At 35.1% G+C, this 15,980-nt stretch overlaps 1 protein-coding gene across 5 annotated transcripts in view; it reads right to left on the reverse strand.

The window, feature by feature from the left end:
- The window catches only part of CEP162 (centrosomal protein 162), a 117,268-nt gene that overhangs the window by 44,578 nt on the left and 56,710 nt on the right, over positions 1-15,980 (reverse strand). For all 5 annotated transcript variants that reach the window (XM_047860648.1, XM_047860649.1, XM_047860650.1 and 2 more), the window contains exons 14-20: positions 13,484-13,617; positions 13,001-13,228; positions 12,330-12,470; positions 10,458-10,570; positions 8,725-8,830; positions 1,884-2,010; positions 516-679 (exon numbers count right to left, since the gene is read on the reverse strand). In XM_047860648.1, coding sequence (XP_047716604.1) covers positions 516-679; positions 1,884-2,010; positions 8,725-8,830; positions 10,458-10,570; positions 12,330-12,470; positions 13,001-13,228; positions 13,484-13,617 — 1,013 coding nt within the window. The remainder of the gene's footprint in view (positions 1-515; positions 680-1,883; positions 2,011-8,724; positions 8,831-10,457; positions 10,571-12,329; positions 12,471-13,000; positions 13,229-13,483; positions 13,618-15,980) is intronic.

The following is a 15,980-nucleotide window of genomic DNA, read 5'->3' on the forward strand; positions in this document are numbered from 1 at the left end:
TCTCAAAATAAACAAACACTTAAAAAAAAGAAGAAAATAGAGTGAAAGGGTCAGAAGAGGGCAGGATTGATAGCTCCATTAGATTACAAGATCAGGAAAGGTCTTTCTAAGGAGTAGAATTTGGAGCTGAGACTTGAATGAGTGAGACATGGAAGAACATAGGCCAAGAGTAATCGAGTGAAGGCAACCGGTGGAACAAGCTTGGCATGTTCAAGAATCAGAGAGAGTTTTGATGTGGCTGCAGGACAGTGACTTGTGGAGTGTGATACAGATGAGGCTGGAGAGACAGGCAGGCAGGGTTCAGACCATACAGGGACCTGACAGGTTGTGATAAGGAGCTTGGATTTATTCTCAGTCTATTCTAAAACAGACTACACATCTGTGAGCAAACCCAAACCATCTATTTTAATTGGCAGAGTTTATAGTACTGATTTAATCACACTTACAAGGCTAAGAAGAACTAATTGTTGAATGGGGTACATCTACAGAAATACATTCTCAAATGATCTTATTACCGCAAGTTTGAGCTTCTCAATTTCTTCATTTGCTTCTTTAAGCCGAAATGCATCTTTATCCAGAAGTTCCTGATTTTCAGCATACCATTGTAATCTTTTTTGCAGGCGACTGATTTCTTGTTTATGTGTTTCTTCTAAAATTTTTATTTCATATAATTTTTCACCTATAGGATGAAACTCCTATAAGATGAACTCCTGAACTTGATTATAATTTCCCAAAATATGGAAATAAATTAAATTACATAGAAACCAATGCTAATCTAATGAAAGCATTATGAAAAAATAATAGGCAAAAAAAAAAATTAGTCTTTGCAAGGCAGTATCCAGTTTAATCTGTTAATAAAGAGAGATGAACATTGTGTTCATAGTCCAACTCCTCAAATTCATAGCAAAGTTGGCTGTGTATAATTTTTTTTGATAAATCAATTGTTTTCCCACCGACTTTCATTATTAAAGCAAAGTCATTTCCATGGGACAATAAATGTTGGATCCAAGAGATAATAAAAATGAAGAATTCCTAGAACTATATTAATAAATTGCAACGGGAAACATTAGAGACTGCTTGCCATACAGGATTTCATTTAACACAACAAACATATGATGGGTATTATTATTATTCTATTTTACAGATGAGGAGACTAAATATAATTTTCTTACAAACAGGTGGTGTATATCTCACAGTGAAGATCATGGTATCACAGTGGAGAGATCTTACAAGGACTCTTCCGATCTACTTTTCTAGTCCTGTGTTCTGTCATCCTAAACTCCAATCCACAGGTGCACTCGATATATGCTCATGAAGCAAGCACACTCCAGCAACCTCCCTTCATTCCTTCACTTCTGAGTCTTTCAATCTGTCAGGACCCGGCTCAAATGCTACTCTTCCCTGAAATCCCTATTTAGTACCATGTCTCATGTTATTTGTATTTTTTTTTTATATTAAACTTTTCTGCATTCTTATTTTCCCTTGTTTTCCCTGATGGGGAATGTCACATTTATCCTTGTGTTTTCTATAAACATAGGTGTAGTGTTATTTGTTCATTTGGCAAATACTTAAGAGCCTTTGTTTCAGACCCAGGGATAAAAAGGCAGACCATACTCTCAGGAAGGTCACAGACATGAAAATGAATAGACATAATATGCCACAAATTCAAAACAATCCTTGATATTCTCTGATCCTGCAATTAGTCCTGCCAAAACCAACTAACCCACCATTAATAACTTTTTTTTAAAGTTTCTAAAACTACAATATACTTCAAGAAGTAGGATTTTGATTCCTTGAGTAGTAATAGCAATTGCTATTACTTAAATTCAAGATTAAAAACAGTTACGAGTATAAAGGTAAACTGTTTAAGCTCAGCATTTTACCTGTGGCATAAGCAATCTGATCTTTGGCTTGGTCTCTCTCTTTCTTCATTTTTTCCAAGTCTACTTCAAGAGCTTGTTTGTCTTGCTTCAGTCTTTTGATGTCTTCCAATAAACAGTTTTTTTCTTTCTTGATATTCATAGAATTACAAAAGCAAATTATTTCTGGACGCAAAAAGTTGTGGCATAGGCTCTGTTTCACCCCACCTATCATAAATACTCATACATATTTTTTATAAATACATATATACAATAAATATCCTATTAGTTTCAGGTATGCATCATGGTGATTTGTTATTTTTATACATTATGAAATAATCCCCACAATAAGTCGAGGATCTGTCCTAAGTTATGATGTGTCATCACACAAAATTATTACAATATTATTGGCTATATCCCCTATGCTGTATATTATATCCATGTGTCTTATTTTATAACTAGTAGTTTATACCTCTTAATCCCCTTTACCTATTTCACCTGCCCTCCAATCTCCCCACCACTGCTTCTGGTAACCAACAGTTTGTTCCCTGTACCTATGAGTCTCGTTTATGTCACATATAAATGAAATCATATGGTATTTGTTTTCTTCTTATTTCACTTAGCACAATACCCTCTAGATCCACCCATGCTGTCACAAATGACAAGATCTCATCCTTTTTTATGGCTGAGTAATGTCCAGTGTGTTTATCTATCACTGGATGCTTACATTGCTTCCATATCTTGGGTATTTTATGCTGGAAGGAACATAGGGGTGACTATCTCTTCAGATTGATATTTCTGTCTTCTTTGGATTAATACCCAGAAGTGGAATTACTGTATCATACAGTTCTATTTTTGATTTTTTGAGAATCCTTCATTCTGTTTTCTATATTGGCTGCACCAATTTACATTCCCACCAACAGTATATGAGGGTTCCCTTTTCTCCACAACCCCACCAACACTTGTTATTTTTTGTCTTTTTGACAATAGAGAACCTGACAGGTGTGAGGTGATATCTCATTGTGGTTTTGACTTGCATTTCCCTGATGATTAGAGACGTTCAGCATACTTTCATGTGTCTGCTGGTCATTTCTATATCTTTGAAAAAATGTCTACTCAAGTCCTCTGGCTGTTATTAATCATGTTGTGTTTTTGATATTAATTTGTATAAATCCTTCATACATTTTGGATATTAATATCTTATCAGATATATCACTTACGAGTATCTTCTTCCATTCTGTAGACTGCCTTTTCATTTTGTTTATGGCTTCCTTCACTGTGCAAAAGCTTTTTAGTTTGATATATTCCCATTTGTTTTAGATTTTGTTGGCTTTGCCTGAGGTGACTGGTTTGAAAAAAAAGCTAAGGTCAATGTCCAAGAGCTTATTGTCTATGGTTTCTTTTGGGACTTTTATGGTCTCAGGTCCTATATTCAAGTCTTTACTCCATTTTGAATTTATTTTTATATATAGTATAAGACAGTAGTCCACTTTAATTCTTTGGTATGTATCTGTCCAGTTTTCCCAATACTATTTATTGAACAGATTATCCTTTCTCTATTTTACATTCTTGCATCCTCTGTCTTGGATTGACCACATATGTGTGGATACTTTCATGAACTCTCTATTCAAGAGAGGAATTGTTTTAAAGAGATGGTGAGTTTTTCTCCTCTGTCTGAAATTCTCTGGTGGCTCCCATTCCTCTCAGGATAAATCCAAAGTCCTTACCATGATGTTCAGTGTCATGTAACCCAGCCCTGCCCATGCCTCTGAGCGTATCTACTATAAATCTTCCTCTTCCCACTCCAGTCCAGCATCAGAGACTTCTAGCTGTTATTTGAACATAACCAGCACACTCTCACTCCAAGGTGTTTGCACTTACTGTTTCCTCTGCCTTTAGTGCCCTGCTCCCAGATAGCCAGGTGGCTCACTCTTTTACTTCATCAGGATTTCTGCCCAAATGAAACCCCAGGAGGATCTTTCCTGATTACTTTTTCTAAAACAAAAACTTTCATCCTAACCCCCGAGTATGTTGCTTTATTTTCTTGTCACAGAACTCATCACTACCACCTGACATACGTTTACTTGAAAGCAGAGATTTTACTCATTTTTGCATGAAAAAAACACATAAAAAAATGCTTGGCACGTAAAAAAGGTTGACTGAATGCTAAATATGCCTTACATTCAACACTACTCTCAATAGCCCCCATTCATCTCGACACAATCATACTTAATCCTTCAAAGCACAGTTCAAATGAGGCTATTCCTGATAATCCCTTCCTCTGTGCTCCCATAAACTTGTGTTGTACCTCTAGTATAGTATTACTGTGTCATATGATATTGATTTGTGTACATACCTCTTCTTGTTATTAGGCTGAGAACTCTATGGAGACTAAGACTGACTTACTACTAATACCTGTATACTTTATGGCACTAACCACACAGCTGGTACTCAATAAATGTTTATTGGACTGAACTCATAACTGCTAAAAAAAAAAAAAAGTTCTTGGAGTCACAGAAGTACACTTGGTGTAATTAAGTTTCAAAATAAAACAAATTCTGTATCTCCCTATTTTATAATCCCAAATGCAGTCTTGTGAAGAAAATAAATCCATTCATTAAAGCACTGTATAATACTGGTTTCTAACTGCATCACAGATTTAATGGCATAATTTCATTGTTCAATCTTCTTTGTGATCCTCTGTAGATGTCTTTTCAGGAGAGCACTGAGTTTCAAGTATTTGAATGCTCAGGCATCTTTCTGCAACTACCTTCTGTTTAATTAGTTCAATCATTTAGAAATGCTCTCCAGTGGAGTGTACTAAATGGACTTACAGAGTTTTAGCATTCAAAGGAACTTTAAACATCTTGAGTTCAGTTAAACATTTGACACTTAAACAAATGATACTTCATGCTTGCATCCTTCCAGGGACTGACACTTCTCACCCTGAAGAAGGCCAGTAATGTCCCAGGTCAACCCTGTGGGCACAGGATTTGTGGCTGGCAAGTACTTTAATTCTCTTGTAAATTACAATGCAGACATTCAGAGAGGGTCTTTGCCTGCCTCTCTGGCCTTGTCCTTACTCACCCACTTCTGTCTCAGAGGTCTCTGACTCTGGAAAGTGACAAGCCCCTTCCTGATGCAAGGTTTATGCTTTTCTCCTGGTTGGGAGGCTCCATCTTTGTCCAGTGGCTGCTGCTTCTCTTTAGCTCTCAACTCTGACAAAACTTTTTCAGAGTGTCTCCTAGAGCACTATTGACTGGTGCCTTACTCTCTGCCCCACGCACCCTTATTCTCTATTTTAATATTCTTCAAAGCACAAATTTCTATGTATATTGCTTCATTTGTTACCTTACTATCTGTCTTCCCTGCTGGAATACATGTCCTAGTGAGCAAGGTTTGTGCCTGTCTTGTTTACCTACTGTATTTACAATGCCAGAATGAGTGCCTGGCATGTGGCAGGTGCTTCATAAAGGACGACTCAGTGAGTAAGTTGTGGTCAGCTTCATTCTTCTTCCTACCTTGGGATACTAAAAAGAAAGAGCTCAGAACCTTTGCTTTTACTATGCTTCTATCTATGCTTTATAGAGAACCAACTCAATAATTGCTATTAATTTTTAAGGTATGAATTAGACTTTACACAAGTATACTCAATGTGAATATTATAGATTTATCCCAGTATGAAATTTTGCTCTAAAACCATCTAAACCCAGAATACCATAGCAAATGAAAATAAAAGGTATATTTACATTCAACCTTACAATATTTTCAGAAATAAAAAAATCCTCAAAGTTTTTACTATTATCTTAAACTAACACTCTTTTTTTTGTTGTTGTTAATTTCTTTTTAGGTTTTTCCTGCCTTTGGTAGTTTCACCATCAGGGGCCTAGATGGTGATTTTTACTTTATCCTGAGCAGGAATCACTGGGTTTCCTAAATTTGAGAATTCATCTTTTTTTTATTATTTCTGGGAAATCCTCAGCCATAATATATTTAAATATATTTTAGCATTTCATATATCTGATATTCTCCATTTTTAGTCTATTTATATGTTTATCCAATAATTCTATTGAGGTTCAAAAACTGCTGTTTATTAAATCATTGTGCGATTGTGGATAGTTTCTCCGTGTTTTCGTAATTTTGCATTGTGAGCATATCATCAGCAGGTTTTTATCTGTAGAAATACTGTGTAAGCTGGGTTAAGGTTGTATACTTCTAAGAGCTTTCTGCATTTGTTTCTTCTAGACACACTGGAGGTTCTCACTGACTCAGGACCACATTATATGGTTTGGTTTTTTTTTTTTTTCAGTCTGAGCATTACTAACCCTTGCAGGTAGTGTCAATTCAAATACTATAACACAAATGAAGGCAGACGGATGACATTATATTGACCAATCAAGTTAAGACAGAAACTTCTTACAAGAAAAGGTTCTTGACATCTTAGCCCCTTGTGAAGGTGGGTGGATTTTTTTCCTAGTCCACTGTTATACTGAAGGACATGGCTCTTTGAAATCTGAGTGTCCTGTCTCCACTTTGCTGTTAAAGCTCAAGCCCATGGCTACTGAACTACTGGTCTAGCAGCTTACTGACCAGTTTGTATCCCTTCTCATTTCTGGCCCCTAAAGAATTCTTACTTTCTTGAGAGCTGTTACATTATGCATTTATAAGATGTTTATTATATTTTATCCAGCCTTTTCTGATGTTTTTAGTGGCAGTTTTAGTTTCCTATCTTCAGAAAAATATTTTCAAAACAGCACTTTTAAAAAGTTGCTAATAACAGTTTAAATAAAGCTAATGTTAGGCTTGAAACCTTACCACATTTTCCCAAGCCTTCATAAAACACAGCAATAATAATTTCTCTTTTACCTTCCTAATTTTTGAGGCCTACTGACAAGGGAGTTAGGGGGAGTCCAACCATTCATTCCTTCTTCTAACCTATCTGCCTAACTATCTACCTATCTAATCATGCTATACATGCATACATGTGCCTGAAGAAAGTACCCTAATGGATTCATATTTGCAGCTACATTTTATATACTTTAAAAACCTGTTAAACATCAGTTATTAACCTAGGGTATGTGTATATTTCTATATAACAAAACTTTATATAGTTTCTTGTTAAAAAGTGGTACATAATTGGAATTTTTCTAATTCACATAATCATTCATATAGTTTCATAATACAGTTCTCAATGGGAGGGAGTGGGGAGAATTAACTGCCCTTCCACAGGGTACAAGTTTGGAAATGTGGCAGTGCTTTTGATTCTTATAATCACTGGTGGGTGCTATGAGTATGTATTTTCTGGGGACAGGGATGATAAAAATCATGCAACACATGGAATTGTTCTGCTTAAAACAGAATTAACCTGACCAAAACTCCCAAATGTCTCCCATTAATAAATACTGCTTTAGAAAATTGTAAGCCACCATATGGCTAACAGACACATGAAAAGATGCTCAACACTGCTCATCATCAGGGAAATACAAATCAAAACTACACTGAGATACCACCTCACACCGGTCAGAGTGGCTAAAATTAACAACTCAGGAAACAACAGATGTTGACGAGGATGCAGAGAAAGGGAACTATTTTGCACTGCTGGTGGGAATGCAAACTGGTGCAGCCACTCTGGAAAACAGTGTGGAGGTTCCTCAAAAAATTAAAAATAGAATTAACCTATGACACAGAAATAGCACTACTAGAAATTTATCCAAAGGATACAGGAGTGCTGATTCATAGGGGCACACTGTACCCCAGTGTTTATAGCAGTACTATCAACAATAGCCAAATTATGGAAAGAGCCCAAATGAATGGATAAAGAAGCTGTGGTATATATATATATATACACAATGAAATACTACTTTGGCAATAAAAAAGAATGAAATCTTGCCATTTGCTACAACGTGGATGGAACTGGAGGGTATTATGCTACAGGAAATAAGTCAATCAGAGAAAGACAGATATCATAGGTTTTTACTCATAAGTGGAAGTTGAGAAACTTAACAGAAGACCATGGGGTAATGGAAAGAAAAAAAAATATATAGTTACAAACAGAGAGGGAGGCAAACCATAAGAGACTCTTAAATATAGACAACAAACTGAGGGTAGAAGGGAGTTTGGGGGCGGGGGGGTAAGATGCAGGGAAAATGGGTGATGGGCATTGAAGAGAGCACTTGTTGGGATGAACGCTGGGTATTATATGTAAGTGATGAATTACAGGAATCTAATCCCGAAGCCATGAGTACACCATATACACTGTATATTAGCTAACTTGACAATAAATTATATATAAAAAATAAATAAAATAAAACCTAAAAAAAGAAAATTGTAAGCTATATCCTTTATAATACAATTAAATACAAATAAGAAAAAACGTTACAAAGCAGCTGTTTCATTTTGCATCTGCATTAGGTACGTGAGATGCAAACATTTGTAGATAGTCTCAGCCTTCCATAAATGCACAGTCCATTGAAGAAGGGTAAAAAGCCAACTAACATTTTAAGGTGAATAATCATCTTTAAATTATTTTCCTATTTTAGCTGTACATTTCCAATAAGGAATTTGTTTGTTTGAAATAAAGTGTACATGCCCTAAGTAAGGTTATACCTCTAATACGGCTCCATGTGATGAATGCTAGATGAGAAGCTGGGTTATAAAGAGGATGCTATCTAAAACCAGTATTGTGTCATTTTTTCTATATGAAGTTCACATGTATAATAAATGCTAATTTTAGGTATGCCTTAATTTTTAAATGGCATGAAATTTATAAATAAATTTTATCTATTCATAAATTTAAAAAACAGACTTTTTTAACATATGGAAATTTTTATAATAATCTAGTAGGTAAAATCCTTATGAAATTTACCTGTGCCATCCGTAGCTCTGCTAACAGATCTGTAAAATTCTGGGTTTTGGTGGGTTCTGAATCTTCAACTATTTCAGATAGGAAACGACTTTTGTGCATCTGTTCTCTGATTTAGTTTGAAAATAAAAAAAAATTTTTTTAACAAAGTACTCCTTTCAATGAAAAATATACAATTCTTAAAATTTAAAAAAACCTGATGGACATTGGAACTATCTGAGCCACTGAAGAGAAAAAGTTTATTTACTCTAAAATTTAAAGTATTAAAATGCTAATATACTTTGAGATGTCTGTTTAATTTAAAAGAATTGAAACCCCAACACCTTGCTTTATTTATAAAATAAAAAATATTTTCTCCTAATTCTCAGAGGAAAAAACCCTATGTCCCAGAAAGATGTGCTGCATTTTTCCTCTGGTAATGTGCCCTCCTTGTCACATCATTCTAGACTCCTTTCTAAGAAGCACAAATCATACACATGGAGACTGACAAAACCAAATAGTCTATTATCTAAAGTTAGAATAAATTTTTGTTTTTCCAGAAATATTATACAAGGAATTTAGGAATCTATATAAGATCATGTAATCCTAATGCAGTGAAGACACCATGTATTTCATTGTGAAAATTCATTTAAAATTTCAATTTGGGATCGGGGAATAGATCTCTTTTAAAAGCCAGGCAGTAGAAGAAGTGGCATTTTAAAATACTTTTACTGAAGCATTTGGAAAGAAATCAGATATAATGCTTTCATATATCAGAACTGTGCATTTTATCACACCTGGCTTCGGGTCATACATTCATGGCCTAAGAAGTTTCTTCTAATAGCAGTCCTTTCTGAGTAATTAGGTGTTTATATGAAGTGACACAAAACCATTAGTCATTTCCTAAAAGAAGACAGTACCCTAATTTGCCCATGTTTGTGAGTTCAGCTTTTTCACTTAATATGTTAAAGCTGAATGTAGTAATATCCTAAAGATCTTATAGTCTGAAATATGATTCTTAGTAGGTGCTGGTGCTCCATCAGCCTGCCATGTTGAATGTTGGTTAATAACTCACTAGTTCTCCTTCTCAATAGCAGCCTCTGCCCGCTGGCCTGGAAGATATCCCCTACCCTCTTCCCGGAGCATACCTCCTCCAGTGACGACTAATTTGGGGGTATGAAAGCCTGCTCCTCTTGCCTCAAGTGGGGCCAACTCTGTGGTACAATCTGTTCTCCTGAGCTTTCTGGGGAGAAGAGAATGAAGCCAGTCTCTGGCTAAGACCACATTCTTACTTACCTTCCCTCCCCTCATCCTCCCATCTTGCTTCTCTTGTTCCCCTTCTCCTGACAGTTATCCTCCAGGAAATCACCTCCATAAGGATCCCTACCTCAGGTTCTACTTCTATAGGACCTAACCTAAAGCATTTAGTGACATTGTATCATATTTTTTGTATTATTTATCACATGGTTCTTTAGGAGATGGTTAAGCACCTCAGGCTTAATGACTGACCAAGATGAATACTATATACTCAATTTCCTAAAACTGATATAAAACTCAAATATGAGTATGCTGAAAATACTAAACTTTGTACTTTGGAAAAATACATTGAATATTAAACCTATAAAAGTTATGAACTATAAATCAATGTAAAATTTCTTTCAGTTCTAAGTAAAAATAAAATGTATTATTAATATAACAATAAAATGCTTAGAAATAGCCTAAGTATATTTGATTTTAAGAATTCAGAAAAGACTCACTTTAAGGAAGCTAACTCGCTGAATAAACTCTGGTTTTCCTTGAACATTCGCTCCTCATTTTTCTTATTTTGTTCTTGCAGATCTTTCACTTGACTATATAATCGTTCATTTTCCTTTTCATAAACAGAAAATTACATTTTAGTTAAAAGTCATCAGTACTTATACAGCAAATATATATGCTCACAACAGATACATCCTTTAAGCATTCTTAAAGTCTTTTAAATTTTTTCAGTTTTTGAGTAAGCAAACTCTTTTATTAAACTCTTTATCTCAGAAGAAAACCTGTTAATCTGAAAACAATTCTTTCCAAAATGCTTACTTGAAAAAAAGAAAAAAAAAGGTGCAAAAACTCTCAAAGCAAGAGATCCTAAAGTCAGTGTAAGGCACTGTATTTCACAGAAGTGGGGGAGTGGCTGTAGGAATAACTACATCCCAACTGTGAGAAACAGGGTCAGAAAGGCCCACTGGGACTGTTTGCATTCTCTTTTTTCTGTTTCTAACCTGGCTCCCTGCAGTGAAGTAATTGGATATAGTTAGCTATGACAGGCTTCCATGCTTGTTTTTGGAACTTTCTGTGAGCAGGAAGTTAGACACCAGGTGTTTCCGAAAGTGTAAGGACAAGGCTGAGCAGAGACTAGGCCCAGATCTCCACCAGCCTTGGACTAAAGAGTGACTCAAACAGTGAGATCAGAAGGAGAAAGTACCCATCTGTGCTTAGGTGCTGTGGCTTATTAACCCTTTTTAAAATTAAGAATCCTATGAAAACCAATGACCTTTGAGGATCTAATAAAAACCACGGACTCTCTCACCATGTCTGGCCTAGTGCCTGGTAGATGGTCTGTGCCTGAATACCTGCAATTTAATGTACATAGATACACAAGTTTTGTGTTATCTTTGTGGGAGAAGGTAGTTGGCATCCTTCTGGGTCTGTGAAATCCTCCTTAAAAATGTGTGCTCTACACAGCAAGATCAGAATGGCAGGCGAAGGATTTAGAAGGTTCTAACTCTAGGGCAGTGTGTCCTCTGAAACCAGTATTCATTTATAGGAAAAGTTGTGACAATGCTTTCTCTGGATGTCCTCTGATGACAATGCTTGTTATTGACAGGCTTGATGCTTAAAGGTCAAAAGAGAAAAAGGTAATGAAAGAGAAAGAGAAGGAGATGACAGTAAGGGGAAAAGGAGGAAACTAAGATGAAGTTTTATGCTGGAGATCACTAAACCTGTCCTGGCTGACTGGCTTAGTCAACATCACCAAGATTCAATCACATATGGCAAGTATCTGCCCTCTGTAGGACACACAGATTTTCTCTCATTTAATTCAAATTTTTTCATTCTTGGCACACTGGCAATTAATTTCAGATTTGTATTTTTGAATAGAATACCAAAACTAGTCAATACCATCCAGTGAAAAGCATTACACAAAACTAAAGAAAAACAGGGCAGTTTCTAAGGAATATGGCTATTAAAAATAGTAACAGGTGACATTCACTAACTGGCTAGTATGCGCCAGGTACTAACAGGTTGGTTTACACTTTATTTTAATTTCACAACCATCCTATGAGGCAGCTACCATTATTACCATCTCATTTCAAGGATGAGGAAACCGGCTTAGAGAGGTGAAGTGATTTGCCCAAAGCAGCACAGCAGGTGGTGGGGCAAAGACTAACACAGGATTCTTTGAATCCAGAACCCATGCTCTTAACCACTTTAATTATACCCATTAAAAATGTTCAGACTAGTCAAATTATTACTTCCTCATATTTGCCAGAATTCCTATTACCTGTTACATGAGCACATTTTTAAATATGCCTTATTTTTACAATTAAAGGATCTCAAGAACAAATTCACGAAGTGCTGAAGAATCACCATACTTGTTGATATCCTTGAAGAAGTGTCTCTTGTTCTTGTATTTCTTTTTGAATTTGCTTCAATTTTTCTTCAGTGACAGGATCAGCTGTTTCTCCAAAATGTAACCATCTTTGCTTTTTGTTTGTTTCTTCAAAGCTACTCAACTTTGAGAAAACAGACGTTTTATTTAAGTAAGGAAATGATGAAATGAGAAATAAGGAAGAATAACAGAAAACTCAAGGTGCATATATATAAAACTGTCCCATAACCACAATGGAATAACACTAACTACAGTTAAATCAGTTTTATGCTGATGGTTCTGGTGATGAAAGTAACTCAGGAATGCCACAGTGTCATTCTCTGAATCTAGGCCCTTCCATAGCAGTTCTTTCTGAAATCATCTTCTTTGAAGATCAGAGTGAACTAAGGGATTTGTTCTCAGAAAGGACTGCTAACAGAAGAAAATTATCAAAATGGGCCAATTTAAATTTTGATTTTTTTTTCCCCATTGGGTTTGATTTAGGCTCTGCTGTGAGGAGGCAGTCTTCGGAACCCTGTTCATATTTTACACAGCAAATACAGCAAGTCAAACAGCCACAGGAACAAAGGATGACAATGCATTTTGCAGGGAGTAAAAGTTTTTTTTTTTTTTTTTTAATCAATGAAAGGAGAAATAGGACAATGTGTCTAGTACCTTGGCTTGAAGAATATAATTATCTTGATTTAGTCTGAAGAGTTCCTTTTCCTGTTGTCTCCTTAGTTCTTCCATCTTATTTTCCAGCTCTCTCTCTTTTTCTGAGAATGTAACTTTAATTTGCTCAATTAGGGCTTGTGCACCCCTCCATTTTTCCTCTGCTTCCTGAACTCTTTTAAACATAAGTAACTCTGTCTCCTTGTTCCCACCACAGTATCCTGAAGAATCCTTTTAAGGAGAAGCATCACTTCATTATAGTATATTTACATAGTAGATTTGAACATAGGTGGTTGGGAAAAAAACCCACAATGAATAAAAATGACATGGTTAACAATGTTCTACTATATAAGGAAATCAATAAATGTTCAGTAAGATTAGAACATCACATGATGCAAAAGAAATTTCACATATTACTTATACTTGAGTTTTAATATTACAGAACAGAAAAAAATTATGAATGTGATTTTGAAATTCAATACCTACATTCTGAAACTGAACACAGTAATCGGTTTCTGTAGAATCTTCAGCCTTCTTAGGGGTGGCCAGGCAATTTTCAATTTTGGGAGCTGGTTTACCCAGAGCTACAGGCTTGATGACTTTTGTTTCAGATAAGATTTCTGAATATTGTAAACAAAAGACAAAAGCACCACAAATGCAAACAAAGTTGAATGTTTATTCAGCAATTATGTAACAACAAATACTAATACAATGGGAACACTAACATAAATGAGGATCTCAAAATAGGCTGAGGTATAACACTAGAACACAGCTGTTTCACTACGTGCTCACGGATGCCCATAATCAACATTTCACTCAATTTGACAGAGAAGGCTAACTGACCCAAGATTCACGTCAAATGATAAATGGAGCTAAAAAATGTGAGAAGAATGTGGACAGGGATAATTTCAGGCCTTACTAATTTTAAATAAACTATCCTTTTAAATATTCACAGCAATAATAATATCTAAATGACGAATCAAAGAGCAGCTGGTAACGTTATAAAGCATTTTAGTTCAGATTAAGTGTGCTCTCAAAGCACACTTTTCATAAATAGTGTGTATCAAGATACAGGATCAATGGAATAATATAAATTGCATGGCAACTTTATAACAGCTAGTCTAAATTTGATTAAAAAATAAAATTATTATACTGCTATAAAACCCTGATAATATATATTACATTAGAAAAAAAAGGGATAAATGTATATTCTAGTCAAATTTTTAGCTATTTTAAGGTACTTCATAAATCCCCAAATAGTATGAATAATTCTAAGGCCAATAAGTTATTCAATTAATAATAATAAAAAAAACATTTATGACAAATACCTGGAAGAGATCTTGAGGCCCATATTCAAATACTACAGGTTCTGAGCTCAACAGTCAGTAAACATTTATTTATCTGCCTTAGAGGTAAATGAAGAATTTGAAATTTATATTTTTAAATATAATTTCCTCAAGGTGCTAACTTTTTAAGTGTAAAGTTTACATTTTCATTAAAAGCGAAATAAATGATTATTGAAGATCTGGAAAATATAGAAGAGTCAAAAGAAGAAACAAGTCACCAATAGCACCTCACCCAAAGATTTCTTTCTCATCTTTTTTCCAGGCATGCAGAGGTTTTCCTTACAGAGCACTAGTCATATTTAATTGTACTCTCTGATGTAAAAGGTTTTTTTGGAGAAATTTCCTGAAGTGTTCCCAAAGAAACTGAGTCATTGTGAAAGCTGGCATTCATCTTTCCAGGTCACTGGAGGTCCGTTAACATGGCCAATGAATGGGGAGTGATCTGCTAGGACTGTCATTCTCCCTAGGAAGTGGCAGCTAAGAGTGGCAGGTGGTTCTTAGTCAAGTTGTAGTCAGCCAGTGCTTTTATACCAGAATTCTCTCTTCCTGAGTTCTTAATTATGATTTCTCTAAGTAATTATTTTCAGTAATGGTACACAGACAGTATATTTTTTCTTCACATATGAGAGAAAATCTGCCTGGATATAAAATTCAAATGTGAAAACGCTGCAGAAGTTGGACTTTATGAACCTTTCTTGAAAAAAACAATGGATTAAGAAAATTTAGTCAAATAAGAAACCAATCATTATAATTCCAGAATGAAGAAGCTATGGCTAAGGGACCTGTGAAAAGCATTCCATCTCTTTAATAACCAGAACCAAGATCTAAACTCCAAAGCTGAGGGGGTTGCAGGAGAGACTAAATACATTTTGGACAAGTAAAAATGAAATCAACAAGAATGAGTAAAAGGCATGTGAGTGGGAGATGTAAGAGTTTTACTATCTTATATTTCATAGAAGGGGAAACTGATAATGCATAAAATTGAAAATGTAGTTAAAAACAGCATGATTTTGGCAACATTTGAGTAGTTTTCAAAATTTATTTTCTTAAAGGGATCTTTTGAGATCTATTTCCTAGGATGAAGTTTCATTTTCTTCTTACAGATTTAAGAAAAACTAAATTTAATATTTTATTTAAAAAGAACTTATAAAGAGTGATCCTGTTCTTATAAAATGTTTTGTCCATTTAGCTATGTCTGCCTCTCTCCTTCCATCCACCCATCTATGCTTCCTTCTATCTGTATGAGGACATACACATGAGAAGCATGAAATGATGCTAACCCAGTGTGACACTAGTTGTTTCTTGCTAAGCAATTGCTTTACTTTTATGTATTTTTGAATTTAAAAAATGAGCAACTATTCCTTTTGTAACAAGAAACTTATTAGTCTAAAAATAAAAACATAGATTAACAGCCAAAGAAAATTAATTTAAAATAAAAAGGAAAACAACTGCATAGCAGGCACTGCTAATTGCCAATCTCCTCTTCCTCCCTATTAATTAGAAACTTCCTTATTAATTTTGCCCAAGCAGCAATGTAGCCAGTTGAAAATACTCATCTCCCTGGACTCCAAGTAACTGGGGGTGACCACAAGATCAAAATTCAGGCTAATAAGATGAAACCAAAAGTTCCTTACCTG

The sequence above is a fragment of the Prionailurus viverrinus genome, chromosome B2 (genome assembly GCF_022837055.1).
Source record: "Prionailurus viverrinus isolate Anna chromosome B2, UM_Priviv_1.0, whole genome shotgun sequence".
Taxonomy (NCBI): domain Eukaryota; kingdom Metazoa; phylum Chordata; class Mammalia; order Carnivora; family Felidae; genus Prionailurus; species Prionailurus viverrinus.